Genomic DNA, 27,621 nt, shown 5'->3' with positions numbered 1-27,621 from the left:
AACTGTCCTTGTGACAGTAGCAACCACGAAGTCGAAGGTTGCGGTTTAAGGGACAGCGCTAGTCCAGGACTCTTTGACCGGTGCTGGCTCTATCACCCAGTTTCTCAAGAGAAACGAAACGTTACAACCTCGAATATCGTCTTGCTAAATCCTATGCCATTAGGATGTTCCTTCGTCGTTGATCGAGGGCCAGGTACTTTACATGATGGCAGCTATAGATCCCTGCCCTCTCCAATGGACACTTTCCTTTAGCCTTGAATTTAGGCCAATAGGGCACTAGCGCATTGCTCCACTCACTGGCCAGGGTCACAGAATCACTCAAAGAGTCAACAGCGACGCCATCCCCAAAACTTCGATCACAAGCCCAGCGCACTTTCCTGAGTGCTCAACTCAAGCTCTCAAAAATAGACAATGTGGTAAGGAAGAAGATCCTTACACATAGTTTCCTACGTCAAAGGTCAAGTGCATCATATTGGCCCGGATTGAATGTATGAACCAGTCATTGCTGAATGATATCTCAACCAAGATAACGCCCCGTTACCCCTTTACCATGAGACTCGGCCTCACTCACACCGTTCTAGCCTACACAGTTGTATTATCCGTGATTTGTGTCCCTTTTGTCTTCCTCCTGTTGGAAATGCATATGCGCAAATCCGCTCCGTTTTCCTTGTCCCGAGGGTTTCTCTATCGCTTGAAATCGCGGAAGGGGAAAGAAATAGGTAATGATCAGTCCGGGTCAGCAGCCGGCCCAATTCATGTTTTGCCACCCTCCTGCTTTCCATCTCTTGCAACTACCTTCTCTTTCTCCTTGGCGGCGGGTGGTTTCGCCGCGCCTGGCAGCTCCTTGGCAGCGTCGACGACGGCCTTGGCCTCCTTCTTCTTTTCTTTGAGCGCAATGTCTTGCAGTTTTGTTTTGTCCTGCTCCCATTGCCCGGCAGGATTCGTGAACTCCTCCTTCATCTTCTTGGCCTTCTCAGCCTGTTCCTTCTCTTCTTGCTCTTTAGCGAGCTTCTCCTGTTCCATTTGCTACAGTATATTAGCGAGTCTTCATACAAGTAGCGGAGCCTATCACTTACCTCCATGTGTTTGATGTCATCCACGCTGGGCTCGTACATATGCCAGATCGTATAATGGGGTAAGCCGACAACAGAGAACTGCATCTTCTTGGCCATCTGTTGCTGTGGTTAGACAAAGCTAGAACGACAGAATCATTCCTAAGCCTACCTTTCCGAATCCCTCCGTCTCGGCATGCTTCTCGAAGCTGAAGGCCGGAAAGTGAACGCCGTAGCGGAAGACCTTGGCCTTGGCCAAGATACTCACACCACCAACACCATCAATCTCCATCTCCATGTCGGGATCGCCATAGGGGTCTCGTAGGTATGCCAGATGCGGCCGCCAGGTCGCATACTCTGCGTACCCTTCCACGATGACAGCATCTTCGTCGAGGGTATCGGCGAGGGCAAGCGCCGTTTCCGATTCCTGCCATGAGTTAAGATCGTAGGGCTGCTCTCCGCCGAGCCAATCGGGCAGTGGTCGCCAAACATCTGCGCAGTTGGTTAGCATCCGGAACAGAACCCTGATTGTCTCAAGAAACAAGCCACTCACTCGGTACTATCACATCCTTGTTGTGCCTCATCAGGTCCTCCAGGATCGTAAAGGGCGCTGTCTCGACATCGACGTCTCGCCAGTAGACCCACGAATGGGACGGCCGGAGCGCAGCACTCAGCAACCAGTTTCGTGCCCGGGCCATAAGCTTTCTCCTGCTCGCCTGCGCCGCGAATCCATGGCGGCTCTCCACGTCTTGATTGACGGTCTGACCAAAGTCCTTCTCGATGATCGATATCTCCCCAAAGTGCTGTGACTCATTGTCGCCGGCTTGGATCGCCTCGAGATTCTCCGTCAGCACCTCCAGCGTACGGTCCTTGGAATCCGAGACGAGGAACGCGAGGTCGATCAGGTTATGCGGGTACGTGAAGTTTCGCAGATGAGAGAAGAACATGGGTAAGTGCTCCTCGGCGTCCCGCAGCGGCACGCAGAGCAGGATGCGCTCTTCCCTCTCCCACCCCCGCGCGGTGCCCTGCACGTTAGACAGGTCGTAGTACCGCACCGTTTCTAGTTGGATGCCGTCCCCGCTCGATATGAGGCCAAGCGAAAAGATGGACAGGAAGGAGGTGCCGGACCAGGAGCATAGCACGAAGAAGAAGATGACAGCCGCGACTATGCCGAGTCGCACGAATAGTCGCCTACGCCGGACAGCCGATGGTGTTGTGCCTCGTGGTTGGAACCTGGTAATGTGAAGGCGCATATTCGTCAGCAATCTCATCAAATGCCTTGTTTTGGGGATGAATTGGGGCGATTTCCCGCGGTGATCGGGGAATAGCAGGAAAGGACGACGGCGATTGCGATTGACAGTATTTACCTGTGAGGAGACATCTCGAGGGTGTTCCCCCGGGGATATCCGTTCGAATAGCCGCTCACATGGTGGCGGGGGATCACCTTGGACCCCGAAGATGTGAAAGGCAACATTTGGTCGCGTCCCTAGATCGGGGTTGCCCTGCAGGCCCGACACGGAGCTTCCACCACCCCCCCTTTTCGCGCACTCGCACTTGCGATCGCCAGACGGGCGTCAGACGTGTAAAAGGCCAAAGGTTCGGGTTTGGCAATTGATTCTCGGATCGGCCAGGACAAAATCGATGTCAGTCGGGGCCGAATCTGGGGCAGTTGCCGGTCGGCGCAATCCCGGCGGACAGGACTGAGCGGTGTTCTTGTTGAGGGCGCCGTGTGCGAGGTGATGAAGTTACATAATACGGGGTGGGCAAACAGCCTCACGACCTTGACCCAATTGTTCGTGGCAGTTTCGTTTCTGCAATACGTACCGAATACGGCATACGCACACTACGAGGTACCCCGGGCGGCTTGGCGCTGCATCTTCGGGTCCTTCCCAGAAATTTGCTGCCGGACTTCGGTACTGTATTGTACAATACATTACCTAGTAGGCAAATACCGGGACACTTCGTGTATCTTACATACAGTACAAATCACCAAATCTACCCCTAGGCAAGAGCATACGGAAGGCGAAAGGGGGCCGTGGTTGACCGGACTATGTATAGCCTACGTCAATAATCAAGAGCGCCTTAATCGGCAGAACCTGGTTACATGGAGCTGGGATAACACCTCTGAGGCAAGATCTTCCTCTTGAATCCTGGTTCTAGTTGGCGACGGCAGGTTAATTGAACCTTGGTTTCATGTCGATCGTATCACTTGGAGAGACCATACTGTTGAACTTCCATGGTAGGCAACTCTGGAATACTGCTATGGTACGATGACATGCACAGCGCGTCACTAGGACGCCTCAATGGCTCTGTCTCAAAACGCAGAGTGTCATCTGAACAACAGGTGCATTGCGGGTATCCATTATGGGTACCGGCTTTTACCGTTCTCGCGGTCATCTCGTGATGGAGACCGCTTATCTCTCCCAAGATGAGATTTAGGCAAGCTGAGCCATTCGGGATTCCTTCGAGGAATAGGCATATGGCGGTTTATCGATACGTAAACCAACCGTAGGGCACGATTCTCCTCCCTACATGTTGTGACCCTAGATATCAAAGTGCCGACTTGTCAGCAAATGTCCCATAAGGAGAGTGCATGAGAACCAGGTAAGCATCAAAATTCAGTCAAGCCAGTTTAACTCAGCCCTACGGGCCGGCCCGAGCTGCCACGCACCATAACGATGCGAGTCAGACCCAGACAACGGAAGCCAAATTACGTCTCGAGAGAGACAACACCACAACTCGTCATTGCACCCAAGGATGCTAGAGTGCGGATGGATGGCTCGGCCCGTACGTATCGTTGAATGGATAAGCTATTGTCATCAGGGAAGAAGAGAATCATGCCGGAAAAGGAGGGGTGCCTACCAAGCTACTTTCATTGCTTCCTGGCTGTATGGGACATTCTGAGTATCAAACTCGGCACCTTGACTGAGTCAGCATGGATTCAGAGATCAACTGTTGGTTAATCAAGATAATGATATTGGTAACATCAGAGGTATGTTTTTTGGTATATAGGTTTCTTCATTCTTTTCAGAAGCAGAACTGAAATGAAAGGTATCATCATGAAAGAGAGGAGGAACTGTAGGAGAAGTGGCATTGCTTACCTTTTGGCTGGTTGAAGCATTGGCGGTGAATTCGTGGCTATCAAACTTTCAGTTGATGTCAGCGAACGCTAGTATCAACACAGCAATGGCAAGTGGTCAGGACGGATTGTCAGATGGTAGTGCATGTGTGTTCGTTCGCTCATGGAATTCGCGTGAACTGTGGAAAAGAGATCATCATGAAAGGGGCTCGGGGAACCGGTTCTGTGGCTGGGGTGAGCAGCGTAACTTACCAACCCTCATGCAATCTGTGAAGCGGGCATCCCGTAAGTAGTTCTCAGATCTCTTGGTCAACTCCCTCAAGAAACCCTACACCAATGCTGGATCGACACCACGGCCGGGGGAGCGACAGTCGGACCGCTTGCAAGACAATCCCGATGGTCTCCATTGCGCTTCACGTCATTGGGTTCTTTTTTCTGAGTCGCTTCTTCTCAAGCGCGGGCGAGTCGAGGAGCTTCGTGTTGTGTTGGGTTTGGGAAGAGAAAACGGAGTTTGCACTCGATAAATTTTCAGTTTAAACCCCGTTGTTGTGGCTTTGATTGGTCTATGCTCTCGAGTGGGTCCAAGCACTGTGGCTTGTTCACGAATTCAAGCTCAACACTTCGTCAGGTCCAAGCGGAAGTTTGAACGTTTGCGAGCAAAAGCACATCGGTTTTCAACAGTAACTCTAACTCCTGACTCCAAAAAGACTATCTGAGTCTTGGTTGGCGTATTGAAAGTCATCCTTGGTTGCTTACGCCTTTTTTTTTATTGGTGCTGAGCCCCCAAACTCTTGCGGCTCTTGCCCATTCGAAGTCATCGAGATCCTAAGCCAAATCAAGCCTACACAGTCGACTCTTGCCATGACGGACAGGAGACGGATCAATGGCCCAGTCGGGGCCACGATCCCACCAGTATTTGAAGACACGCTTACCCAGGAGTTGAAGGCCGTGAAGAAAAGATCCCGGCCCCCAAATGCGATCCGTAAAATGTGTATGAGCTCTCCCATCTTCATCGTTAACACACTTGCTCACGACAGTCAGATCTCAAGACGGGCGTGACTCCTTCGGCTTCTGGCTCGGCGTATCTGGAGATTGAAACAACTGGGAAACCTGGTGTATCTGGGTTGAAGCTGAGCTGCTCTGTTCATGGACCCCGGTCACTTCCGCGATCCAGTCCATTTTCTCCTCACATGGTCTTGTCCACCCATGTCAAGTATGCCCCGTTCGCAACAAACAAACGGCGTGGCTATCTACGTGATCCAATCGAGCGAGACCTTGGGACTCACCTGGAGGCCGCTCTCCGCGGCGCCATCATCGCCGACAGGTGGCCCAAGAGTGGTGTTGACATCATCATATCGATCGTCGAGGGCGACCAGGACAGGGAAACGTCCAAGTTCCAGGGCGATGAGATGTGGGATATGATGAACGCCCTTAGCGGCTGCATCACGGTTGCATCCGCCGCACTCGCGGACGCCGGCATTGATTGCGTTGATACCGTTGCAGGGGGTGTTGCAGCTCTTGTTCAAGAATCCGGCGACGATAGTACTAGCCCGAATATCGTCGTTGATCCTATTCCCTCTGAGCACGACAAGATCCTGGCGGCTTGTTGCGTCGCATACCTGCCTACCAGAGATGAGATTACGAATCTTTGGTTCAAGGGTGATCTCCCTGCCTCTGAAATGGAGCTTTACACGAAAATGGTCGAAAAGGGGATACAGGCGTCAAGGCATGCGAACCGCGTACTCATCGAATGTCTCACCGAGACTATTGGATAAATAGGCGGTTGTTTATACACAGAAGCTTGCACCTGGCTATTGAGGCGACTTTGCGTTGGTCAGCAGGTAACCTTCCATTGTATACACGGTGATGGGTAACCTAGGCTCACTGATGTGTAGAGCAGTCCTACTGCGAGAGCCGGTTGAGGACAACGAGCACTGCTCCCAAATGCCTGTTGTACCCTGGTGAAACCTGCCGTATCGCACCCGTCACTTCCAGTGCAAGACGGGGTTGGAGGAACTTGGAGGTGAAACCCGTAGTCACGGAGGGTCCATCATTTTCGATATGACCACCTCGATCATGCATAATATGAAAGAGAGGCGCTCTGTGACAGCTCTTTTATCCGATCTGTCTGTCGTCGAGCAAGGTTGGAATACGACGGATGCTGCATCGGCCAGCCTGTACCACATGTGTATGTGTACCATATTGTGTGTATCTCAGGATATCTGTGCTTCATCAAGAGCCGATAGTCTTGGCAGAATGGATAGAGGCCACCCGCTTTCAGAACCATGGAAGCATGGGGGAACGCGGGAGAGAGCCCGAACATGATGTTACGCTTACGTGTCGTCGGTTGCATGTGTCAGATACCCCGCCAATCTGATTGATTTCCCTGGTCATGGCCAGCATGGACACCCGAAGTCGGTCGGTTTCCTGGCCTCGGGCTGTCGCCCCCGGAAGCCGGTTTTCGAGACCGCAAATACGAACATCAAGATGGGACGCCATAGAGTGTCATACATACTGACAATCTATCAATGGGGGTCCATGATGCAGTTCCTATGTAGAATGTAAGTTACCGTACTGTAGTGTGGACAAGAGGAGAGGGAGACTGTATGGGCGTAACTTACCTTCGTGCCTACCTAGTGTACTGTACTGCTGGTACAGTAATTGTACCGATTATTCCTTACCCTTCGTATGGAGTAAGCTGATCGGACTGAGGCGTTTGCGGCTTGCCGAACGTGGTCCACCGTGGACTACCTCAGAAACTGGCACCTGCAGTAGTGAAAGATAGCGCCTCTGCCTTATCATTAGGGACGTATCGTACTAGGTCCACCACTCAGATAATTACGCGCTAGCGATGCTGTCCTGTTTGCGATGATTCGCCGCCCCCTGACGTTAACTTTCCCTGGCGTTCTGTTCGTCTCAAGAGTCGGCCAATCTTCAAGACAAACCAGAACCACGCACCAATTCAGCTCACCTCAGCCAGCCAGGCTGTGTACGTTCGTTTCAACAGCCACCTGGAGCCGCTCCTGATAACCTAATACTTGTGCTTGCGCACTACAACCTTTTACTTCGAGTTGACTGTTTTAACTTCTTCGAATCACAAGATTTACGTATCCAATCGCTCCGTTTCCGATTCGATTCGCGACAATTCCGCCGAACTCTTGAACCGACGCACATGATTCTGGACGCCGACAAGCTGCCTTAGTTCGCGCATCGCCTATCGTTCGAGCGCTGGCCAGCGCGACCCACCATCAATCCAGCTTCGTTCGTGCCCGCGCTCTTCTTCCCTCGCTTCATGGGTAAAAAGTGGCGATGGGGTGTCATTCTGGACGCCGGGTCCTCCGGGACTCGGCTGCACATCTACCGATGGAAGGACCCCGAGAAAGCGCTCAAGCACGCATCCAAAGAGGATCTTAGAAGTCTACCGAAATTGATGACGGAAAAGCATTGGACCAAGAAAATTACGCCAGGAGTGTCTACGTTTGCGGACAGCGTGGAAGATGTCGGCCCATACTTGCAGTCCCTGATTGAGCATGCGCTCGAGTACGTGCCCGAGGACAAGGTGAAGGATACGCCAATCTTTCTGATGGCGACGGCGGGGATGCGGCTGCTACCGCAAGTCCAGCAAGCCGCTTTGACGCGCGAAATATGTCTCTACCTTAGGCAAAACTCCCAATTTTCTTTGCCCGACTGCGATCTCCATATCCAGGTCATTAAGGGCGAGACGGAAGGGTTGTACGGCTGGATTGCCTCCAACTATCTGCTGGGAGGTTTTGACCACCCCGACAAGCACCAGCACGGCAAGGGACATCATACATATGGGTTTCTGGATATGGGTGGCGCGTCGGCGCAGATCGCTTTCGCTCCGAATGCTACAGAGGCGGCGAAGCACGCCGACGACCTCAAGCTACTACGATTGCGAACGCTCGATGGGTCCCCGGCGGAACACAGAGTCTTCACTACCACATGGTTGGGGTTCGGTGTCAATCAAGCTAGACAGTCTTATGTCAGCAAACTCGAAGAGCAATATGCGACTTCCGATGGCGAACTACCCGATCCCTGCTTACCCAAGGGCTTACGGACGACACTAAAAGGCGACCCAGTTTACGACTCCAAGTCAGGCATTCCGATCCTTGTCGGCACCGGTTCGTTCGATGAATGCCTGAAAAAGACACACCCGCTTCTGGGCAAGGATAAGCCTTGCTACGATGATCCCTGTCTACTAAACGGGCAACATGTGCCCGCCATTGATTTTGACGTTAACCACTTCGTCGGTGTCTCGGAGTATTGGCATACGACACACGGAGTATTTGGTGGCAAGGACGACGAGGCGTATGATTTTTCTACTTACCAGGCCAGGGTTAGGGAATTCTGCGGGCGGGACTGGGATGACATCGAACCTGAGATTGACAGCAGGAAGAAACACGCCCTGAGAAATGCGCGGGAGGCGTGCTTCAAGGCTTCCTGGCTGATCAACGTGCTACACGAGGGAATTGGCATTCCGCGTATTGGCCTCGAGCATCTGCCAGCGGCAAATGTTTCCAAGGGGGCACTCGAGCACGGGAAGGAAAAGGGCTTCCTCGACCCCTTCAAGCCGATAGACAAGATTGACGGCATCGAAGTCAGCTGGACACTAGGCAAGATGGTGCTTTACGCTGCGGGGCAGATCCCCCCGAAGAGCGGCGACGACAGGTATCCGGTTGGCTTTGGCAGCAACGTGGCCGGAATCCCACCAGATTTCCAATTCGCCGGATCAAGCTGGAAGCCCCTCGACCATCATCACGGTAACCACACGAGCGACGACGATGACGACTGGGACCTCGACGCCGACGACATTCTTGACAAGGCAAAGTCAAAATCCACAACCGGCTTTTTCCTCTTCCTGATCCTCCTCATCCTAGCTCTGTACTTCTTCCGTAAACGCGAGCGACGCATGCGCCTCTACAGCAGAGTCAACTCCTTTTGCCGCCGGGCTCGCCGACCAGGAAGCGGCGCCCGCAAGGGCAGCGGCAGCAGTGTCCGCAGTCTGTCCGGGCTCACCTCCAAGCTGTTCGGGCGCCCGTCAGCGGCGTATGAGCGCGTGCTGGAAGAGGGTGACGCGTCTCACTTTGAATTGAGCAGCGACATCGACTATTATTCATCGTCGTCATCGTCGGACGACGGCGCCGGCAACTACGCCCACGACTACTACTCGGACCACCTGAGTGAAGGCGGTGTGAGCGCCGGCGGGTCGTCGCGGCTCGGCCGGTCTTCGGGCCTGGCCACCCCCAGCGTGGTGGCCGATCTGGCGTCGCCCTCGTCGGTGTCGTCGTCGGCGCTGGACCGGAGTGGGCTGGTGGTCAGGACCGAGAGCCGAGAGCGGTTGGCGCTGCCGATGCACTTGAGCGCTGCCGGGCGGAGGAGTAGGGCCGGAAGTCCGACGCGGCTCAAGAGTCCTCTTTTGACGCCTCTGCAGGAGACGTAGTGGTTTTGTGGGTTTTCTTGATGGAACGAGCGTGTCTTTGATGTTTGGGGCTATATACCTGTCATTATCTTCTTTCCCTGTGGGATGTTGTTTGGTGTTCAGGTGGCAGTAAAACCTTGTTAATTTTGGTCTTGTATCTTCACTTGTCTGGGGAGGAAGCGCTAGATTCAGCGGGTTAGAAGCCGGAGATTTCGGAAAGGGAGAACAGCGACTGCAGTCTTGGAGCGCATATTGGCGTCATTTTGGGCTTTCTCTGCCCCTTGGGTGGTTTTGGGGTTGAACTGTCGGTCGGATACAGCGCTGGCCTCTTAGCAACGAGGTTTGTTGCTGTCATGATAGAATCATGTTAGAAAGATTATAATTCATGGACAGCTTCCTACGCTTCCAATCCTCACCAAGCTACCGAGGCGAAGTGATGAGCATATGGCACCCGTCACGGACAAGGCAAGTCAATAGCACATCCATCCAATTGCAGAACTTGTGATTGATTCCCCTGACTTTTTTGACATGCGCCTCTACCACCGTCTAATCGTCTTTTACATACAATCATCCAACTACATCCACGCTTGGTTCTGGTTTACTTCGCTCAACTCAGTCATCCCTCTCCAAGAATCCCGGGTCGCTCCGCACGCGGCTCTCAAACTTGCGCCACCAGTCCTCAAACGCCTTGAGCGGCACCACCTCGACCTGGCCCGCGGTGCCGCTGAACGAAGCCAGGAAGTTGAAGGCGTTCTTGATGATGCGCTGCGCCAGCACCAGCGTGCTCGGAGGTTGTCTTGCGGGAACCAAGGCAGTGCTGGTACCACTTGCACTGTTGCTGTTGGTACTGCTGCTGGTGCTGCTGCTGCTGAGCTCTGCTATCCTCGCGGCCACGGACTCGGCCGCCTCGACCGAGATACCGATCGCCACGTTGCTGGTGCTGCTGCTGTTACTTGTCACCATCGGTGAGGATGAGGAGGGGTTGTTAATCTTGAAGATGGCGCTCTCCTTGCCCGGGCCGATGCCGCCCAGGAACTTATAATTGGGTTGCGTCTGGCTGGGCCCGGACGGCGGCGTGATCAGGTAGATGGCGGCTGCGGAGCCGGCGGGGAGGACGACGCCCGGGAGGAGGAAGACTGTGATGTGGGTGAAGGGCTTTGTTGCCGCAGTGGTGGTGCCGGGCTGCTGTGGCGCGGGGGGGATGGCGAAGAGGAAGGTTGTTGGCGTCGGGGTCTCGGTCGGGGTGACCAGCACGGGTTGGCCCGCGGGCACAAGTCCGAATAGGGGTTGGGACATTGTATGGTGTGTCTTCTTTTAACTTTCGCGCGCAGGTACACGTAGGGTGGTGATGATGATGTCAGTATCCCTGGCTCGGTTCGGTTGGTTGTCTACCTGAGGAGTCTCGCCGTGATGCGGCGACGAGGCTGCCAGATGGGTTACGCCCGATGTGACACCAGGTTCGGATAGGGCAAGCCCAAACGTATGGAATCGTTGGACGAACCGCGGGTTTCTCGATCCCAATGGCGACTGCCCAAAAAAAATGGTCGGGCTCAATGACGAGATACTGACGGAGCCTGCGATTAGGAGCGTAAGACTGCACGCCTACCCCCCTATAACACGCCAAATATGTGATTACGGTCAGACTAGAGCTGTCCAATTCTGACAGGTGACTTCCTGCGAACCGAGTGTTCCCTGCGACCGGTGAGGACGGTTACACGGATCGGTTTCTAAAGCCCGGTTCCTTTGACGTTCCGAGCCGCCCTTTGCTGGTCGCCTTGGTCAGTTAGCCTCCTCACCGAAAGCCGATTGTGGCTGAATCCCTAAATGATTGAGCGGATGGAGGAGGATTCAGGTCCGCCAATTCAGCTTCCATCGGTGTCTTTCAAGTACGTGCACTGATCAACATGGTGCTGTTTTACCAGGCACCGCCAGGAAGCAGCTCCCAGGTTCTAGAGCGATCCGCGCGCCAAGCCGAAGGTTTCATTTGGAAGCACAAGGACCACCTAAGACTGCTGCCGCCCCGGGCCGTTGTGGGGTCAACGTTACCTACACTCGAGCTACACTAGTTCAAACGTCCGGGCGACAAGCATCGCATGACACTGCAGCACCGAGAACCGAGCCGCTACACTTCACACTACAGGTACTAGTGTAGAACCATGCAGCAGAAATACTGGAGATCCTCTCTCAGGGCTCCAATGGGTTGATCGCCTCGGCCACTGTTACACGGCAACCGTTGAGCCATGGTTCGCGCTATCCATATCAGTAATTCCAGTTATCTCGTGTCCTTGTTGGTTCGAACTGCATGTCGCCAGCCTCAGAAAGACGAGAGAAAGGATAGGCGACCCCCTCTCTAGTTAAGGATTCTGCAATGTAGATTGCGCCAACGCTTGCGGCTTTTTCTCACGGGGCCCTACTTAAAGCAATAAGCAGACCCGGCGTCCCTCCGGCTTGGATGATGCTGTTTTAAAACTTTAAATATCTCTTGACTCCATGAGCTAAGTACTGTTGTGTTCTAGCGCAGACTGTCGTCGACCCACATCTCTTGATGATAACCTGGAACTTACTCCGTACACTCCCGTCTAGATACAAACCACAGATTCCCAAGTCCTGAGTTTCTCAACAACAGGTCTATCGCACGCGTCTAAGTGTACGAAAACTTACAATCAACTTACTCAAATCGGGTGTTGAGCCGATCCGGGTTCAACATGGCACCACGTTTAACCACCTTGGATTTGGTGAGCAATTGCGATGCGTAAGTTTCCCCTTGCACATTTTCTCTCCTCTGCCCCTCCCCCCCTCCATATGTAAGGCGAGCGATCGTCTCGACGTTGCCAAGCATCCTGTACGACAGTGGCGCGTTAAGACATGCCGAGCCGGCGGCAACACAAGCTGCACCTGCAAGCAGGGCAGGGTCCGCTCAATTCATAAGTCCCCGCATGAACATGTTACAGTGTACTCACGCGGCGACATGCAATCTATGAAGATTCCCCCATCCCCACTTGGACCCTACCGGCTACGCAGAATGGATGACGCGACGACTGTACACCCTCAAGTGGGAGGACAGCGAGGGGTCGTTTGCAATCGGCTACCTGCCGTTGTCGGTGGTTGAGGCCTTGAAGACTGTCCCTGAGAATATTAGCGGTCCCATTGAGATCGACCCAGTGGCTCGGACCGTTGCGCTCTTCCGCGAAGCAGCTACCGAGGAGGAGCGCACCAAGCTCGCTGCCCAGCTGGCGGCCTACTGGCGCGAGACCAAAGCATTCCGCTTGCTCAATGGCTGGCGCAACGAGCTGTGGCCTGTGTATGGACGGAACGGCGAGCTGCTGTTCAGTATGGAGCGCTCGGCTGTGGGACTTTTTGGGGCCACCCGCTACGGTGTACACATGACGGCCTTTATCCGCCAGAAGGACAACAGCAGCCGCTACAACTTTAGAATCTGGGTCCCCAAGCGGGCCGCAAACAAGTCTACCTATCCGGGCATGCTGGACAACACGGTCGCCGGCGGCCTGATGACCAACGAGGACCCCTTCGAGTGCGTCATCCGCGAAGCTGACGAGGAAGCATCCTTACCCGAGGACCTTGTGCGCAAGCACGCCAAAGAAACAGGCATCATCACGTACCTCTATATCACGGACGAGCGATCAGGTGGAGAGCCCGGCTATATCTACCCGGAAATTCAATGGGTATACGACCTCGAACTGCCCGCAGATGGGAGTGTCATCCCCACTCCAAAAGACGGAGAAGTTGAGAGCTTCAGCCTACACACGGTCGAGGAGATACAGGAACAGCTAGCCGAGGGCCGGTGGAAGCCCAATTGCGCCATGATAATGCTCGATTTCTTCGTCCGCCACGGCATATACACGCTCGAGAACGAGCCGCATTATCGGGATATCTGCGAGAGGACACACCGCTTCATCCCCTTTCCCGGGCCCCATTGGGATTATCGTCCTCCGCAGGAAACAACGTCTTGAAGTCGAGGCAACTTGCCGCATCAAAGTTGTATCTTGGGTATCCTGTTGACTCGTGATCGCCGAGGTTTTCCTGGCTATTCATGCCATTTCCTTAAACGCCTGGTCGTGTTCCCCCCCTCATCCTGAAACTGCTTTAGCAGACAGGTTGCAAAGCGTCATCGAGACATCTACTCCATAAATATCGTTTTCACGTCCTGATGCAAGCTTTACGGCCCATGCCATGATCTTTATCAAAAAATTTCGCAAGAAAAGCTCACATCACCGCTTCCGAGCAAGCAGGTAGACATAGTCCACCCGCAAGGGCGTGAGCTTCTTGTACGGCCCTTCAAGTGACATTAGTAGGCCACCGAAAGAGATATAGGCCTTACTGTATCACCAAAAACTCAACGTCAGCAACCCGACTCGTCGGAGACATCAAAACCAGGGGCGACTCTAGAAGGGCACCACACAACTCACATTGTCTGCCCATCCTCGGCGTCCTCAAACTTGTATATCTTTCCGTAGCAGACATACTCAAAGATGTCGGCCAGAGTCGCCTCGCTGGAGCCGGCCTTGGCCACGTCGCGCCACCCGCGCTCCTCGTCCTTGCTGCCGTCGTAGTGCAGCGATGTGGCCAGCGCAATGTGCAGCTCGTCGTCCACCTTGCAAGGGAACAGCTCCTTGTTGACGTCAAGCGTCATGTCGATGCTCTTGTCCGGCTCCGACTTGCAGTAGATACGGTCAACGCGGTCGTACTTGGGCTCGCTGAGCCTCTCGACGCGAAAGTGCTCCTCAAAGAGCTGCGCGTCCGAGGCGATGGACATCTTGCCTTGAGTTGTGTGACGGTGGTGACACTGGGGTCGGGCAGGAAGGGCTGAATGAACGCTGGTGGAGATCGTCGGGCAGCGGGCTCAGAGCTCGTTCGTAGGGCAAATGACGGACGCTAGTTGGTGAGGCCGACAAGAAGGACGATGTTCAGGACGGTGAAGTATTGAAAATTTCGGGAAACATTCAGTGACAATGAACACAAAGCTGGGCTGGTGGGGCATGCAAGTCCAGACCAGACAGGGTTGGACAAGCAGTGGGGCACCGATAACAACTTCAGTTCTTATCGTATTAGCTGCCCCTCCAACCCCTCCAAAATCAGCTTTCGCAAACACATTTGGACCCAACATGTCATTCGTGAAGAGAAATACAGTGCTCTCGGCGAGACCGGGGCGGCCGGTTGTCCAGGCTGGCCCTGCACCGGAAAAGCAGCAGCTTGCGCCAGGGATCCGACCCTCTCCTCTCGATGGCAGGCCCACAACATCAACAGGAACGTCATCTCTCGACCAGCTCCTTGCCGGGCACGGGGGGCTACCGCTAGGGACTAGCCTGTTGATCGAAGAACAGGGCACAACAGACTTCTCTGGTGTCTTGTTGCGATACTATGCTGCTGAGGGTCTCGTCCAAGGCCATCAGGTGCATCTAGTCGGTCTTCCTCCAGAATGGAGACACCAGCTTCCCGCGCTCGCTTCAACCGACGGCAAATCGAAGACAGCTCAGGCTGCAGCACCACCTCCTGAGGAGAAGATGAAGATTGCTTGGAGATACGAAGCCTTAAGGAACACGGCTACTCCAAGGTCAGTTGCGGGAGGGGACGCCAACCAGGGCACCTTCTGCCACTCGTTCGACCTCACAAAACGCCTGTCACCGAGCTCTTGCAAAGGGTCGCTGCATCCTACCCCTGCCACAAGCCCGCCAATGTTTGATCAGCCGGGCCATGGCACCCAGTCAACCCTCAAGGCCATCATCAGGCACCTACAGACCAAGCTAGCAAACTCGCCATCGACAGACATCCACCGCGTGGTCGTACCCAGCCTGCTATCCCCAACACTCTACTCTCCACAATGCAGCCAGCCTGCAGAAGTGCTCCAATTCCTCCACGCGTTGCGGGCGCTGCTCCGACAGTACATCACGCAGCTGACCGTGTTCATCACACTTCCCAGCTCGCTGTTCCCGCGGAGCTCAGGGCTGGTCCGGTGGATGGAGCTGCTGTGTGACGGCGTCCTCGAACTGATCCCTTTGCCAGCCACCCCAGGAGCCCCTCCACCGCCTCCCTCAGGATCAGAGAAGGGTGACCAGGCCCCTCAGGGTCTACTCCGGGTTCACACCCTGCCCGTATACAGCGAGAAGGGCGGCGGGGGAGCGGAGACTAGCTATTTCCGGGAGACACTTTCGTTCAGCTTGAGTGCTTCGAAAGGGCTCACGATCAAGCCTTATAGGCTTCCTCCGCTGGAAGGGGAGGCGGAGGAGAAGTCGCCTGCTAGCGCGATCAAGGATGGCATTGATTTTTAATCTTCGGATACCCTGCTTGGTAAAAGAAATTCTTTATCTTTGAGTAGTGTCCCGCTATACTGGACTTAGATGTTCTTGGACTCTTGGTTCAGCACCCTCGACTCACTAGAATATTTTCCAGGAGTCAATCCCTTTACTTTAGTCCATTGCACGGGATAGGCTGCGGAAGGCCTCGATATGAAAGTTACCGTGGCAGAGGACTCGTCCGGCCAGAGGTGTTAAGTGTTCGAGCTTGTGTCTACGAGCTTGTTTGAATAGCATGAAAGACGGAAAACAACTGTGGAAAATATATCCGTAGTGTAAGTTTGTTACACAATACTGTAACATTAGGTATAATTACAGAACTCCGTTGCATCAATCGGCCCCACTGACAGGGCGCTGGTTTTTCAGCCCTCACCAGTATAAATTCTTCCACCGCAAATCAACCGCCCTCTCGTCCATTCATCCTGTCGGTGCTGCTGTGTAGAGCAGCATCCTCAGCGCCCAAGGTGAGTTCTCTTCCCGTCCCCGTCAATCCACATCCTGCACGAGCATATCATGATTATAACAATCGTATTCCAATCTGTCAATCCACTGAAAATCTGTGATGACCTACATACGTGTCCAAGGCTTATGAATTCCCTACTCTGCTCTCATCTTTTCCTCAAACATCCACGCTTATTTCTCTTTGAATCAGCGTCTAACCGAGACCCAGGGATTCTTGATCAAGTCAAGGACAGGAGAATATGGCAGCCGCTGCTTCGGAGAGACAGGTCCGGATCTCGCGCATCGCGGGCCGGTATCTGGTCTTCGACATCGAAGACGTCGTGCACATGCGCCGCCACCACGGCATTTGTGCCGTGCTGACGGGCACGATGCCGCAGAACCCGACGCAGAACCTCTTCCTTGGCCTGCCCATCGAGCTGCACGCCGAGGAGGCCAAGCTGCTGGTTGACAAGAAAGCCGGCTACATTGCCGACGAGCTGTCCGAGCACCTGTCGCGGCTGACTGGCCCGGACGAGGCAGCCCGTAAGGCATACATCCAGTCCCTCAAGCGGCAGCGCAGGGCTGCGCATGCGGCCTTTGAAGAGGAAAAGGCAAAGGTACGGGCCCAGCATCAGGGGAAACGCAAGGCCGGAAAAAAGGCCAAGCAGACACCAGCCGTCGCTGCTGAAAGCGCGGAAGATGATGCCTCGACCATAGGAGTAGCAGCAGCAGCCGCAGCAGCAGAGGGTGAACAAGGCGAGTCATTATTTAGCACAGCTCCTCCCAAGCAGCCAGCAGCAGCAAGGGAGTCTCCCCTCCCGGGAATTACCCCTACTACAAGCAGTGACCTCCTCCTACCATGCCCAGCTCGCACTGTTGGCGACAGCAGCAGCAGCATGGCAAAGGACTTGTCACCTTCTTCGTACCCGTTCTACAGGTATCTCAACTCGCGGGGCTACTACACGACGCCCGGGTTGCGGTTTGGTGGGGATTACAGTGTCTACCCGGGGGATCCGTTCCGGTACCACGCGCACTACCTGGCCAACAGTTACGGATGGGACGAGGAGATCCCCATGCTCGACCTCGTCACCAGCGGGCGGCTGGGCACGGCCGTCAAGAAGAGTTTTCTCTTCGGGGCGGAGAAGCCAGCCAACGAAGGAGCCGTTGCCGGTGCTGGGGGTAGTGAAGTGCGAGTCTTCTGCGTTGAGTGGGCGGGCATGTGAGGAGGGTAGTGTGCAAGGCGGTTCTGATAGTCAAATGAGATACCGCTTTCGATTCGCACTCCGTTTCTATCTTGCTCCGTTGCCCGTTTTCTGATCTGATCTGCGAAAGCAACAGCGGGTTCAATCACCGCAACCGATAACGCTCTAAAAGAGGCCAAGCCCATATTATTGTGATGTTGAAGTCTAGGACAACCCTGTTGACTAGCATTGGTGTTGCAACTGATTTAGCTTTAGCCTCCATATCTATTGTGTTCAAGCGAAGCCCCGTTCCTGACAACAGTATGCCTCCTTCCAAACGCCATCCCGCAAAATAGCATCATCAACATGACGAAATCAACCATACAAAGACATAGAACGATAAATAAGCACACAATCAGAGAAGGCAGAAGTGTACCCGCCAGTTCCCATACCATGCCATGCGATGCCATGCAAAACAACAGAAAGTTTACCCCCAAGGAGCACCAAACCCGACAACAGGGAAAACACCCTCACGGAACATAAATCCGACTAAAGCTGATCACCTCCCTCCGACAACAGACACACTTGTCAAAATTATTCATGGCCAATGACACCCTACAGTCGTCACACAAGCTCAGGCACCGGCACGGCCAGACGATGATGGTCCGGGGCGCGCACTGGCAGACGACACACTGGGGCCCGTCCGGGCCCAGGCCGGCGGCACCTGTCGCCCAGGTACCCTGCGCCGATGCAGCACCACTTGTTGTTGATGATGAGGATTCAAGCGCAGAACCAGCAGATTTGCCTGCAGCGCGGCGCGAGAGCAGTAGCTGCTCGAGCACGCGGGCCTCCTCTTCGGGCGTCATTTTCTCCAGGGGCCGGTTTGGATGGCGAGGGTTTGGGCGGCCGGTGGCGCCACTCAGCAGCACCTGCGCCCGCTGGCGTTGGACGTGTTGCTTGAAGCGTGAGCGGGTCATAATCCCTCCGCTGGTAAGATGGGCGGCGAGGGCAATGGCTTCATCGCGGTCTTCGGGGCTCTGCGGATGGAGCAGACGGGCGAGGTCGGCGGCTGCGATGGGGCTGTCAAAGACGGGAGTTGATTCCCGGGAGGCGCGGGCCGAGGCCACGGCTGACGCGAAAGAGAATGGTGTGGGCGCAGGGCTTCGCTGGGTTGGCGTGCGCTGGCCGCTCTGGTCGTTATCGATCTCGGTTCCGTTCCCATTATCGGATTCCCAGTCGAATTCGCTGTTTACATCGGTAGTCTCGGTCGTGGAGATGATGCTGGTCGTGTCAAAGTCTGCATCGTTGTCCTCCGCATCCTCTGAGTTGGCGCTATGGCGGGAAGGCGGAGAGTAATCGCCGCTTGAGTCTGTGTCACCCCACCAGCCGCCCCTGAGGAAGTAGCTGTAAAGCCTCGAGTCGACTTCGGTCTCATCAACAGGAGGTATCTCCCCGCCTGCGCTATCAATGATGTTATTGCGCTCCATCCGAAGGCGCAGCTCGGCCTCCACATCGACTCGATCGGTCCGAGGAATGGCAAAGAACACTTTCCCTTCACCAGGCGACAAGACATCCACATTCAGCCCACTATTTACGCGATTGTGCTTCTTGCTCACTGGGGCTTCGGACTTGGGTCTCTGTGACAGACCCTGGAGCCACCGAGGCGGGGTCCGCACACCGAGAAAGGAGATCGTCCTCACGGTAAGCAGTGCCCAAGTGACGAGCAACAGGCGGCCGATATGCAACACGTATTCAACTGCCATGAGCCAACGGGAACTCCTTTCTGCAGCCCCAACGCCGTCCCGGATTCTCCTTGCAGATACGGTGTTCTTCGGGATCTGCTGCGCGGCTCGCTCTCTCGCATACCCGCTGGTGGCATTTGCCTGTCCGTCTTTCACGGGCACGAGGCCGATGGTTCCGACCGAGTCGAACCGCGAACCAGGTATGCCGCCTCCTAGCCACTGCATTCTGAGCCCCTCCATCTCCCGAAACCTCTCGTCCTCTAGCCAGGTGAAGCGCTTCAGGTTCACTCGGTGGTCTTCGTTCAGGTAGACGGCCTCGCTCGCCATCGTGATGGCGCCGAAGCCGGCCCGAAGAAGGGCAGTGTAGAAGTCCATGTCCATCCGGATACGGATATCGGACAAGGACACATTTGCTTGCATGTTTCCGTGGGCGCGGATAAGGCGTTGCTTGAAGGTAAGCCGTTCACCATCGCTGCTTTGCTCGGGGAGAGCGAGGGCCGAAAGTGTGAGCGCCATGGCGTAAACGATACCGCACGCGTAAATCCCTGTCAGGATCAGAATGTGTGGAATGAATCCAATAATGCAAACGGTCGGGTATCTCAACAACCCCTGGGTGGAGGGGTCGTCAACCGAGAAGGTAAGGGCGCTCCAAACAATGCTTGCCATGAAGCAGAGCCCCCAAAAGCCGGTACTGACGAGCCGAAACTTGGACTGGAGGTTGAAGAGTCCAAGGACATGGCTGGTGACATGGCTCATAGAGGATAAAAACGCAACCAGTAGGACTTCGGGGGGCGTGTTGACCCGCTTCATGATCATGGACCGGGTAACGGCGATCTTGGGTCCCAACGCCTCCTGCGAAGTAGCGTTGCCGCCGGCGAACAATCCCCATCCCAATTGGTTACTGATAGCAGCATCAGCTTCGGCAAACGCTAGCGAATGCTCGAATAGCGTCATGCCCGTCTCGGCAGCTACGGGCCGACCTTGAACGGCGCATGAGAGAACTTCGATGAACTGACTCAGGCAAAAGGTCCCAAAAAGGGGCCAGAGCCGAGAGAGAGAGCCCACCAGTTCCGGCTGATCCCGGCTATCCCACGGCACCATCCGTACGGAGCGGCAAGAGTCTTGGTCACTTGCCCCGAGCAGCAAGGATGAACTCATCCCGTGGAGAAAGCCATTCACCTGGGCGAACATCAGGTCGGAGCTCTTGCTCGCATTGCCCCAGCGCAACTCGGCAAAATCAGGAGATGTCTGGCACTGAATCGACTGCAGCAACCTCCGGGATTGTAAGAGGAGAAGGACTATGGGCGCAATCCGGAGCAGCAGGCGGACGGGCCATCGGAGGCGTAGTCTTCTACGGGTCGCAGCGAAGATATGGGTGCGGTTGAAGATTATAGCCATAGCGATGCAGCATAGCGCCCATTTGCTTGTCGCGTAGCTAAAAACACTCCCTATCCCCTTTGCACCCTCCATCGAGAATCGCGAGACAAAGGCGTTGGGATCTTGGGCGGCGGCGGCCAGAGAAGCGGTCGACGCGGCTGATGCTGACTCGGTGAGCGTTCCGAGGTTGCCCGCGGCCACGGTTGACGAGGAGAAAATGTCGGTATCGGTAGGATCGGGTATGACTCGATGGCCGAAGCCGTCAATGGCATCTGGAAACGAAATAAAAGAGCCCAGTCTCCCAAGCCGCATGACCATTCTCGGCCCCGCCCAAACAAGATCTTCCAGCGACGGCGCCAGTTTGGACATGTTCATTGCCAGACCAAGATGCTGGGCCGTCCAGGCGGTAAAATTATGCCAGGCGCTGACATTGCTAAAAATCGGGGGCGAGACCGACGCTGCGACGGCCTCTGGAAGGTGGATCTTGTCCATGGTCTATAGAGAAAGCCCAAGGGCGCCGGCCAAACCGGGAAGGCGCGGGCGATGACAGGAAGATAGGAGACAACGGCGGTTGGCCCTCCGATAAAAGAGGAAAGGGCGTATTACCGCGCTGCCGCAATGTGTTGCATCCGCGTTGTCTGGGATTCTACTCAAACATAATGCCGATTGTTGAGGGGCTTAAGAGAACCCAGAAACTGGAAGGTCGTTGAACTTGGAAGTTTGGCTGGACCTAGGCTTGGCCCTCGTGTCACCCTTATCCTCGGCGATGCAGATGGCGCCGATTACCTGTCGCGTGGTGGGACTGCGTCATGATTAACCACCTGCACAGTGTTGATTGCAGGGCTATCAAAGCCCAACGGCCAACTGAGGCCAGGGCGATGGGGCTGTCTTGGCGTACGGCTAGAGGTAACGTTCCCGTAATTACTAGCTAGGCTCCTAGCAAGCGCTAGCCCGTTTGATTACCTTGAACCTCGCAAGCGCATGAGTTTTGCAATCAACACCACTCAAAGTATCCAGACATCTGAACCAAATCTACAGCCTTGCAGCGCAAACAGAGATGGCTCCAGCACAGCAAGCCATTGCTACGTATGTGTCATTGCACTCCGACACATACAAGGCATCCCGAATCTCGACGCGCAGATGAAAAAAACTAACCGGCGATTTCCAGGGTCTACGTACGCAACCTCGAAGAACGCGTCAAGCCGGAGCCGCTCAAAGAGGCGCTGCGCGCAATATTTTCCGAGTTTGGCAATGTCATTGACATTGTAGCCAAGACGAACCTCAAGGCCAAGGGTCAGGCCTTCGTCGTCTTCGACAATCCGGAGTCGGCGTTGGCCGCCATTGACGAGGTGCAGGGCTTCGAGCTCTTCGACAAGCCGATGCAGGTTGCTCTGGCTCGCACGCGGAGCGATGCCACCGTGTTGCAGACTGGGAACGAGGAGGAGTTTGACGCGCACAAGCGCCGGCGCATGGCGGAGAAAGGTATTCCGTTACCAACTGCCACGATGCCATACCCGCGATATGTATCCATAGAAAGCTGACCACTTGGTTCAACTCCTACAGACAAGAAGAAGGCCCTCGAGACGGCAGAGGAGCAGAAGCGCCTCAAGCACCCCATGCAGGGAGCACCCGCAGACGGCGGTGCCCGTCCTGCCAAGAAAGTGCGTGGCGCCGGTCTCAAGGCGACTGGAGCTGGCCCTGCTGCTGTCGTTCCCGACGAGTATCTGCCTCCCAATCGGATTCTGTTCGTACAGAATCTGCCCGCAGACTTTGACAAGGATGCCCTCACTGCTATCTTTGGCCGCTTCGAGGGCTTCCGCGAGGTCCGCATGGTTCCTGGTCGCAGCGGCATCGCATTCGTCGAGTACGAAGCCGAGGCTGGAGCTATCACTGCTAAAGAGAACACGGCTGGGATGGCCCTGAATAATAGCGAGAAGATCATGAAAGTCACCTACCAGCGCCAGTAGCGCGGTGGTCACACAAATCATCTTCACGATGCATATCCCATGTGGGACGGAAACGATGCGAGGATGAACAGTTTTACGGATAGCTCAGGTGAGGCGTTTTGGTTCTCTGTGGCCGGGTTACGCTCAGGGAAGAGGTTGAGATCAGGAAAGAACCATAGATACCCATTGCAGCCCATGCAATACACAACAGAATAACTCCCTACATGCGCCTATGCCTATGAAGCGACAGGTATAACGAGAAATTTACAAACCAGACAGCCAAACCGGAGGGTGGCCCTGTCCATTAGAAGATGACGTCTTCGTCTTCTTCAGCTGCTAGAATATCCGCGGGGCCGGTTTCTTGTGCCTCTGACGCTTGTTTCTCCCGATCACTCGCTTCATGCGCTTCCCTCCTCTTCTTGATCTCGGCATCCTGCTCGGCAGTGTCCCGTTGCTTCTTGTTTGCAACCTACACGGGATAAGTGTTGGGCTCTTCAGCATGGGTAGCAGGACCATACCTTTTTAAGTCTGTAGAACTCTTCTCTATCAAGCTCGTCGAGCTCTGCGTTGATGTCTACAAGAATCAGCATATGAGTGAAGGTGGAAGGGTCGGAGGGGTATCGGCTTACACTTGATAGTGTTCTCAGTCCTCGGGATAATGACATGTTCGCTGTCTGGTGTTAGAAACGCTGTAACGGTATCACAAAAAGTCCCACCTCAACTCACATAGCATTCACTAGCACGCGTTAGCATCCGCTTGTTGTCATTTCCCACAAAGAACGAGGAGAAAAGTAAAGCACTCACCTCTCCGATTAACAACCTTGATGACCTCATCGAGGATGACAAACGCCGTCTGCAAGCTGGCGAGCTCGACCAGGGCCTCGACGGCCCGGGCGTACGTCTCCCGGCACCGCTGGACCTGTTGCCCGCCCTTGCCGAGCCCCGTCATGGCGAAGTCGTTGTTGCCCTCGGTCAGGTAGCTCTCAAAGGCCGGGAGCAGCACGCCCGACACGTTGTCCTGCTTGGCGCGGATGCGGAAGCGCGCCGACTTGGCCGACTCCTGGATCTGGTACCCAATGTTTCCCCCAACCGCGTACGTCACCTCGGCGAGCGATAGCGACGCAATCTGCATCACCCGCCCCATCTTGCGCTTGGCCTCGTCGATGCGCCGGGTGATTTCTGAAGAGAGAGAGAGAGAGAGCGTGGGTGTTTAGTAGATGCGATCACAAGTGGCTGTGGGTGTCTGTGAAGGGGTGATTTGGGTAAGAAGTACCTCGGAAACGCCTAGTAGGGGGAACGTTGATGTTAGTTATGGTGGTTGAGTTCTGTACAGGAATCGTCGGACGGTAGAGGCATACTTCGTTAGAGCTTCGCTTTTCCTCTTTAGTAGACTGTGTCCCGTCTCAGCGCCCTTGAGCTTGGCCTTCATTATGCCCAAGGACTGCCGTGTGGGAAAGACGGCCTCGCGGTCCTGGGTTGGCAGCACGTCAGCGATGCGTTGCGGAGGGGTTCCGTAGGTTTGGGCCCTGGTGCCAACATACCGCCGCCCCCGACATTGTCGCAACTCCGAGTTAAGCAACGGAGATGATAACAGAAGAAGAAGACTATGCTGATCAGGAGTAGACTCGCTGCAACGAGTGGCACGCTATACGCTTGTGAGGATAGTGTCGACAACTGAATCGATCGCTTGTACCCCCGTAGCGAAAGAAGGTATGGAGTAATGATGGAGCTTCCAGAGCTGGCAATTGATGGCCCGAGTGACGGAAGGTGCAACCAACTGCAGTGCTATTAAGTACTGGATCTTACTGTGCTTGCCCCACCGAAGCACGTGGCAAGGGGTCAACGAAGCGTTACGTTCCGTTACATAGTACTGTATCAGGCTTTTCGGTGTCAGCGATGATCATATATTTGATTTCTATGGCCGGGGTGGCTGCAACAATCAAGACACCAGGTCTTGCTCATGCCGTCCTTTTTCCCTCGCATATACCCTTAACTTGTCCGCAAGCCATCTTATACCCTCACCGTATCCCCGCCTTGTGGCTACCGAGCACATGAATAACGGAATAGGTCGGCTTGTAATTTCGTGCGCCCGAAGTCGATCCCAGATGCCTTTCGCCGACGTGACTGTTCAATAATACGTTCGGTTAGCAATAGCATGAAACGGCAACTATCTTCAACGGACGCTAGGGAATCATCACGTACTTGCACAAGGGTGGTCGAATTTATTGGCTAGCACCACGGACGGCACCCCCTTGAGTTCCTTGGCAGCGGAGAGGGCGTGAAGTTCTGCTGCGGCTTCGTCGAATCATTCAGCATCCTGGGCGTCGACCATGAAGACGACAGCAGAGGCCCCACAGATGGTCTTTGTCCATAGCTCACGGGTTTGGTGATGACCACCAACGTCGAGAGCGGTGAATGAAATGCTGCCTCTGACCAGCGTCTCTAAGCCGGGGTGCGATGTGTCCACAGCGAAGCCTGGCGGACGGTTTGCGAGATTTTGAAGCAGGCTTGATTTCCCGGCGTTTTCGAGCCCGACGACGACGAGCTTCGCTGTCTTGGGCCGGTGCAGTCCGATATAAAAGAGTGTGTAGTCGAGACAAGAGAGAGAGTAGTAGAACCAGTCAGATATCCCCATTGTGCGAGATGATATTAGAACCAGGGGTCGAGATGTTAGTGTTGGCCAATTTTGTGCATCAGTCTAATGGTCATGATCGCTATGAGAGTTCGTCTGGTTTTATACCTGTGCTTGGCCCTAGGCTTAACTTTTACGACGAGTCAAAGCGGGACAACCAGCACAGATCTAAGACTTCGACGCTGAAGTTAGCTCCGGCAGTTTTAGTGTAGCTGGCCCATGTGGGCTCTGTGCGGCGAGGGGCGTCGCACGAGACATAAAGAGGTCGCCGAGTTCTTATTCCGGTCGGCATCAAGGAACGGAACACGCCAACGCAATGTTACCCGGCGGTGGGAAGTTGCTCGGCAAAGGGGGTTGTTTTGCAGTGCTGTCTTCGCGAATGCCGGCGACCCGCAGAGTCGCCCAGTATGGTACAAAGGACGTGTTGCCCATAGTCACCGTTTGATGCGTTGCTGAGCATGTAGCGACCAGTGACGCCTGCTGTTGAGAAATGACTATTAGCTCATCATCACTCATCCTTCCCGGTATGGAGAGATGGCTTACCTGAGGCCTGCCGGCACATCTTGAAGTCCAGCACCTCGGTGACTTAGGGCTCAACCATCCACATTCTCACGTATTCTTCAAGACCGCAGACAGTGATCCATCGGGTTGGGGCACGGAACCGTCTGAGAATCGGAAATTTTTATCGCAGAAGTCCAACAAGTTGGGGATGCGTTTCCAATCACCGGCAATCCAGCCTTTTTGAGCTCGGGGTTGGGCTATGAGTTTGAGAAACGCCGCACCGGCCAATGTTTCCGAAAAGGTCCAGGTCGTCGGTAGCCAGGGGGAGTCTGGCACTGGTGCCCTTTATCTCGTTGCCATTGATCCCAATTCATAACTCTGCCGGATTCCTGAGTTCTTGTTGTGATGGTTACGGGAATAATTTGAACGGGTGACCCTCTGCTCTCTGAGTAGGGATCTTTGCCGTCTACAAGTCGGAAATTCATCGCTGACATCAAAAGCTCGCAACTCGAGAACCCAAATATTCCCCCGGTACCTGCGTACGGAGTAATAAAGACAGATTTATGTACTGTACATACCTACAAGTACCATAGCGCGCCACCCGGGTTTTGCAAAACGGTCACCATCAGTATAATGGGCTTGCAAAATCGTTTTCGTACTGTCAATCATGTGGTGATCTTACAGTGTAAAACCTTTCCAGTGAAAAATGGTCATACGGCCGGATTACCATTTTGTACTTACGGCCATTTTGGGAATTGAAGACCATTTTGAATTGAATGCATTTTCAGGGTGGATGACAATTCCCACTCTATGATATCTTGGATTGAATCTTGTGACGAATCTCGGTCCCCTACCACTGAAAGGGACTCCTCAGACTGAAGGTTGACTTAGACGGGGTGAGGTTCGGTAGAGCCAAAGGGTCTACAACAAGTGCACAAGCAAGTGTTCACAAGTAGTAAAGACAACTGCTTGCATTGCTTACTGGAGAACCTCTGGCAGGTCCTCCAAGGGAATAGCTAGCTATCTAATATACTAATGATTGTCTTTGAGGATCACTCCTTGCTCCTAGTGATCTCCTTGCTGGCTCACCTGGCTCACTTCGTGATCCCAGTGATCCTTGTGCTGGCTCACCTGGCTCACTTCGTGATCCCAGTGATCCTTATGTTGGCTCACTCTCCTTCCCTAGTGATCCATTCTGATTGGTTAGTTGAGTGATTGGCTGCCGCGGCTCCCCGCGCTGCGGCTGTGACCATGCCTGGCCGCCAGTAAGGTCTGTTCGTGACAAATCTATTTTACTCCCGAATGACCATTTTCTAGAAGGGTAATTGTCTTATAGTACTAGGTAGTAAAGGAAAAAATATATACTACCTTCCTTTTCTTCCTTACTACCATTTTTCTACTTTAACTTTTTTCTTCTTTTTTATCTTCCTTTTACTAACTTACAATTTTACTTCTTAGGGGACTTAAGAAAAATTTGAACTACAAGTGGAATCAAACAGAGAACCTTTGTATTTTCTAGCTAAAAACTAACCACTATACTATACTACAATACTATTTACAAGTACATTTCAAAATCTAACCTATATACCGTGGGTGCATTGCACAATCGCAGTACCCAGAGCCTTGCGCAAATCCAGCGCACCATGCAGGGAGGGGGGGTCCCACAACAGAGGTTTGGATCAGTCTGTTACGGTCGGAACAGAATATTTTGCAGGGTATAATCAAGACATTCCCTTCACAGGCACATTGTAGCCTCCGGGCCAGTCTTGGCTTGTCGTAACAGCATGTTCGCAGAACACAATGTTGTATACTGTTTCCTGAACATACTGTTGAAGCAAGAACATACTGTTTAGACAGCAATAGACTGTTGTTAGCTCTGTTGCATGCACCATTGTAGGCCAAAGGTTAAGGGGCCCCTA

The 27,621-nt window shown here is 54.2% G+C and overlaps 12 protein-coding genes across 12 annotated transcripts; 6 read left to right on the top strand and 6 right to left on the bottom strand.

Annotated features, from left to right (window-relative positions):
* Window positions 1-440: 440 nt before the first annotated feature.
* Window positions 441-2,815, bottom strand: N656DRAFT_782366 (glycosyltransferase family 62 protein). The gene is made up of 5 exons (XM_064815754.1): window positions 2,420-2,815; window positions 1,606-2,285; window positions 1,225-1,544; window positions 1,077-1,172; window positions 441-1,026 (listed from the first exon to the last, which is right to left on the bottom strand). The coding sequence occupies exons 1-5, from the start codon at window positions 2,524-2,526 to the stop codon at window positions 754-756; spliced, it is 1,476 nt and encodes a 491-aa protein (XP_064667491.1). The 5' UTR covers window positions 2,527-2,815; the 3' UTR covers window positions 441-753.
* A 2,177-nt stretch (window positions 2,816-4,992) lies between these two features.
* On the top strand, window positions 4,993-5,906 carry N656DRAFT_714961 (uncharacterized protein; the record flags this gene model as incomplete). Its single annotated transcript, XM_064812017.1, has 2 exons — window positions 4,993-5,122; window positions 5,173-5,906. The coding sequence occupies 2 exons, from the start codon at window positions 4,993-4,995 to the stop codon at window positions 5,904-5,906; spliced, it is 864 nt and encodes a 287-aa protein (XP_064667490.1).
* Window positions 5,907-7,423: 1,517 nt separating this feature from the next.
* On the top strand, window positions 7,424-9,592 carry N656DRAFT_791455 (uncharacterized protein; the record flags this gene model as incomplete). The annotated part of the gene is made up of 1 exon (XM_064816976.1): window positions 7,424-9,592. One exon carries the CDS (start codon window positions 7,424-7,426, stop codon window positions 9,590-9,592), a length of 2,169 nt encoding a protein of 722 aa, XP_064667489.1.
* Window positions 9,593-10,183: 591 nt separating this feature from the next.
* On the bottom strand, window positions 10,184-10,867 carry N656DRAFT_714708 (uncharacterized protein; the record flags this gene model as incomplete). Its single annotated transcript, XM_064811996.1, has 1 exon — window positions 10,184-10,867. One exon carries the CDS (start codon window positions 10,865-10,867, stop codon window positions 10,184-10,186), a length of 684 nt encoding a protein of 227 aa, XP_064667488.1.
* Window positions 10,868-12,276: 1,409 nt separating this feature from the next.
* On the top strand, window positions 12,277-13,542 carry N656DRAFT_791453 (uncharacterized protein; the record flags this gene model as incomplete). The annotated part of the gene is made up of 2 exons (XM_064816975.1): window positions 12,277-12,323; window positions 12,555-13,542. 2 exons carry the CDS (start codon window positions 12,277-12,279, stop codon window positions 13,540-13,542), a joined length of 1,035 nt encoding a protein of 344 aa, XP_064667487.1.
* Window positions 13,543-13,800: 258 nt separating this feature from the next.
* Window positions 13,801-14,345, bottom strand: N656DRAFT_791452 (DNA-directed RNA polymerases I, II, and III-like protein; the record flags this gene model as incomplete). The annotated part of the gene is made up of 2 exons (XM_064816974.1): window positions 13,801-13,909; window positions 13,999-14,345. The coding sequence occupies 2 exons, from the start codon at window positions 14,343-14,345 to the stop codon at window positions 13,801-13,803; spliced, it is 456 nt and encodes a 151-aa protein (XP_064667486.1).
* A 349-nt stretch (window positions 14,346-14,694) lies between these two features.
* N656DRAFT_714921 (PAXNEB-domain-containing protein) lies at window positions 14,695-15,858 on the top strand (the record flags this gene model as incomplete). The annotated part of the gene is made up of 1 exon (XM_064812012.1): window positions 14,695-15,858. The coding sequence occupies one exon, from the start codon at window positions 14,695-14,697 to the stop codon at window positions 15,856-15,858; it is 1,164 nt and encodes a 387-aa protein (XP_064667485.1).
* A 453-nt stretch (window positions 15,859-16,311) lies between these two features.
* On the top strand, window positions 16,312-17,812 carry N656DRAFT_782359 (SEN34 subunit of tRNA-splicing endonuclease). Its single transcript, XM_064815753.1, has 2 exons — window positions 16,312-16,346; window positions 16,553-17,812. Exon 2 carries the CDS (start codon window positions 16,584-16,586, stop codon window positions 17,544-17,546), a length of 963 nt encoding a protein of 320 aa, XP_064667484.1. The 5' UTR covers window positions 16,312-16,346; window positions 16,553-16,583; the 3' UTR covers window positions 17,547-17,812.
* On the bottom strand, window positions 17,623-21,422 carry N656DRAFT_782358 (uncharacterized protein). The gene has a single exon (XM_064815752.1). The coding sequence runs from the start codon at window positions 21,113-21,115 to the stop codon at window positions 18,035-18,037; it is 3,081 nt and encodes a 1,026-aa protein (XP_064667483.1). The 5' UTR covers window positions 21,116-21,422; the 3' UTR covers window positions 17,623-18,034.
* Window positions 21,423-21,629: 207 nt separating this feature from the next.
* N656DRAFT_782357 (uncharacterized protein) lies at window positions 21,630-22,960 on the top strand. The gene is made up of 2 exons (XM_064815751.1): window positions 21,630-22,105; window positions 22,187-22,960. The coding sequence occupies exons 1-2, from the start codon at window positions 22,003-22,005 to the stop codon at window positions 22,588-22,590; spliced, it is 507 nt and encodes a 168-aa protein (XP_064667482.1). The 5' UTR covers window positions 21,630-22,002; the 3' UTR covers window positions 22,591-22,960.
* Window positions 22,651-24,022, bottom strand: N656DRAFT_782355 (ATP synthase subunit D). Its single transcript, XM_064815750.1, has 7 exons — window positions 23,928-24,022; window positions 23,843-23,853; window positions 23,374-23,748; window positions 23,296-23,305; window positions 23,199-23,239; window positions 23,088-23,143; window positions 22,651-23,038 (listed from the first exon to the last, which is right to left on the bottom strand). The coding sequence occupies exons 1-7, from the start codon at window positions 23,996-23,998 to the stop codon at window positions 22,874-22,876; spliced, it is 729 nt and encodes a 242-aa protein (XP_064667481.1). The 5' UTR covers window positions 23,999-24,022; the 3' UTR covers window positions 22,651-22,873.
* A 545-nt stretch (window positions 24,023-24,567) lies between these two features.
* N656DRAFT_782353 (uncharacterized protein) lies at window positions 24,568-25,641 on the bottom strand. Its single transcript, XM_064815749.1, has one exon. It carries the CDS (start codon window positions 25,202-25,204, stop codon window positions 24,875-24,877), a length of 330 nt encoding a protein of 109 aa, XP_064667480.1. The 5' UTR covers window positions 25,205-25,641; the 3' UTR covers window positions 24,568-24,874.
* Between the last annotated feature and the right edge of the window lie 1,980 nt (window positions 25,642-27,621).

The sequence above is a fragment of the Canariomyces notabilis genome, assembly GCF_033297395.1.
Source record: "Canariomyces notabilis strain CBS 508.74 unplaced genomic scaffold N656scaffold_22, whole genome shotgun sequence".
Taxonomy (NCBI): Eukaryota; Fungi; Ascomycota; class Sordariomycetes; order Sordariales; family Chaetomiaceae; genus Canariomyces; species Canariomyces notabilis.
Note: the sequence above shows the minus strand (reverse complement) of the source record. Positions and strands in the feature narration are given on the sequence as shown.

Coding starts and splice junctions, on each gene's coding strand:
- N656DRAFT_782358 (XM_064815752.1), bottom strand. CDS start 21,115: ATGGACAAGATCCACCTTCCAGAGGCCGTCGCAGCGTCGGTCTCGCCC.
- N656DRAFT_782353 (XM_064815749.1), bottom strand. CDS start 25,204: ATGGGGATATCTGACTGGTTCTACTACTCTCTCTCTTGTCTCGACTAC.
- N656DRAFT_782357 (XM_064815751.1), top strand. CDS start 22,003: ATGCAGGTTGCTCTGGCTCGCACGCGGAGCGATGCCACCGTGTTGCAG. Junction 22,106..22,186: donor CCGGCGCATGGCGGAGAAAG/GTATTCCGTTAC, acceptor CAACTCCTACAG/ACAAGAAGAAGGCCCTCGAG.
- N656DRAFT_782366 (XM_064815754.1), bottom strand. CDS start 2,526: ATGTTGCCTTTCACATCTTCGGGGTCCAAGGTGATCCCCCGCCACCAT. Junction 2,286..2,419: donor CTCGAGATGTCTCCTCACAG/GTAAATACTGTC, acceptor TCACATTACCAG/GTTCCAACCACGAGGCACAA. Junction 1,545..1,605: donor CAAGGATGTGATAGTACCGA/GTGAGTGGCTTG, acceptor CCAACTGCGCAG/ATGTTTGGCGACCACTGCCC.
- N656DRAFT_782355 (XM_064815750.1), bottom strand. CDS start 23,998: ATGAAGGCCAAGCTCAAGGGCGCTGAGACGGGACACAGTCTACTAAAG. Junction 23,144..23,198: donor GACTGAGAACACTATCAAGT/GTAAGCCGATAC, acceptor TGATTCTTGTAG/ACATCAACGCAGAGCTCGAC. Junction 23,039..23,087: donor AGTTCTACAGACTTAAAAAG/GTATGGTCCTGC, acceptor TATCCCGTGTAG/GTTGCAAACAAGAAGCAACG.
- N656DRAFT_782359 (XM_064815753.1), top strand. CDS start 16,584: ATGGCAGCCGCTGCTTCGGAGAGACAGGTCCGGATCTCGCGCATCGCG.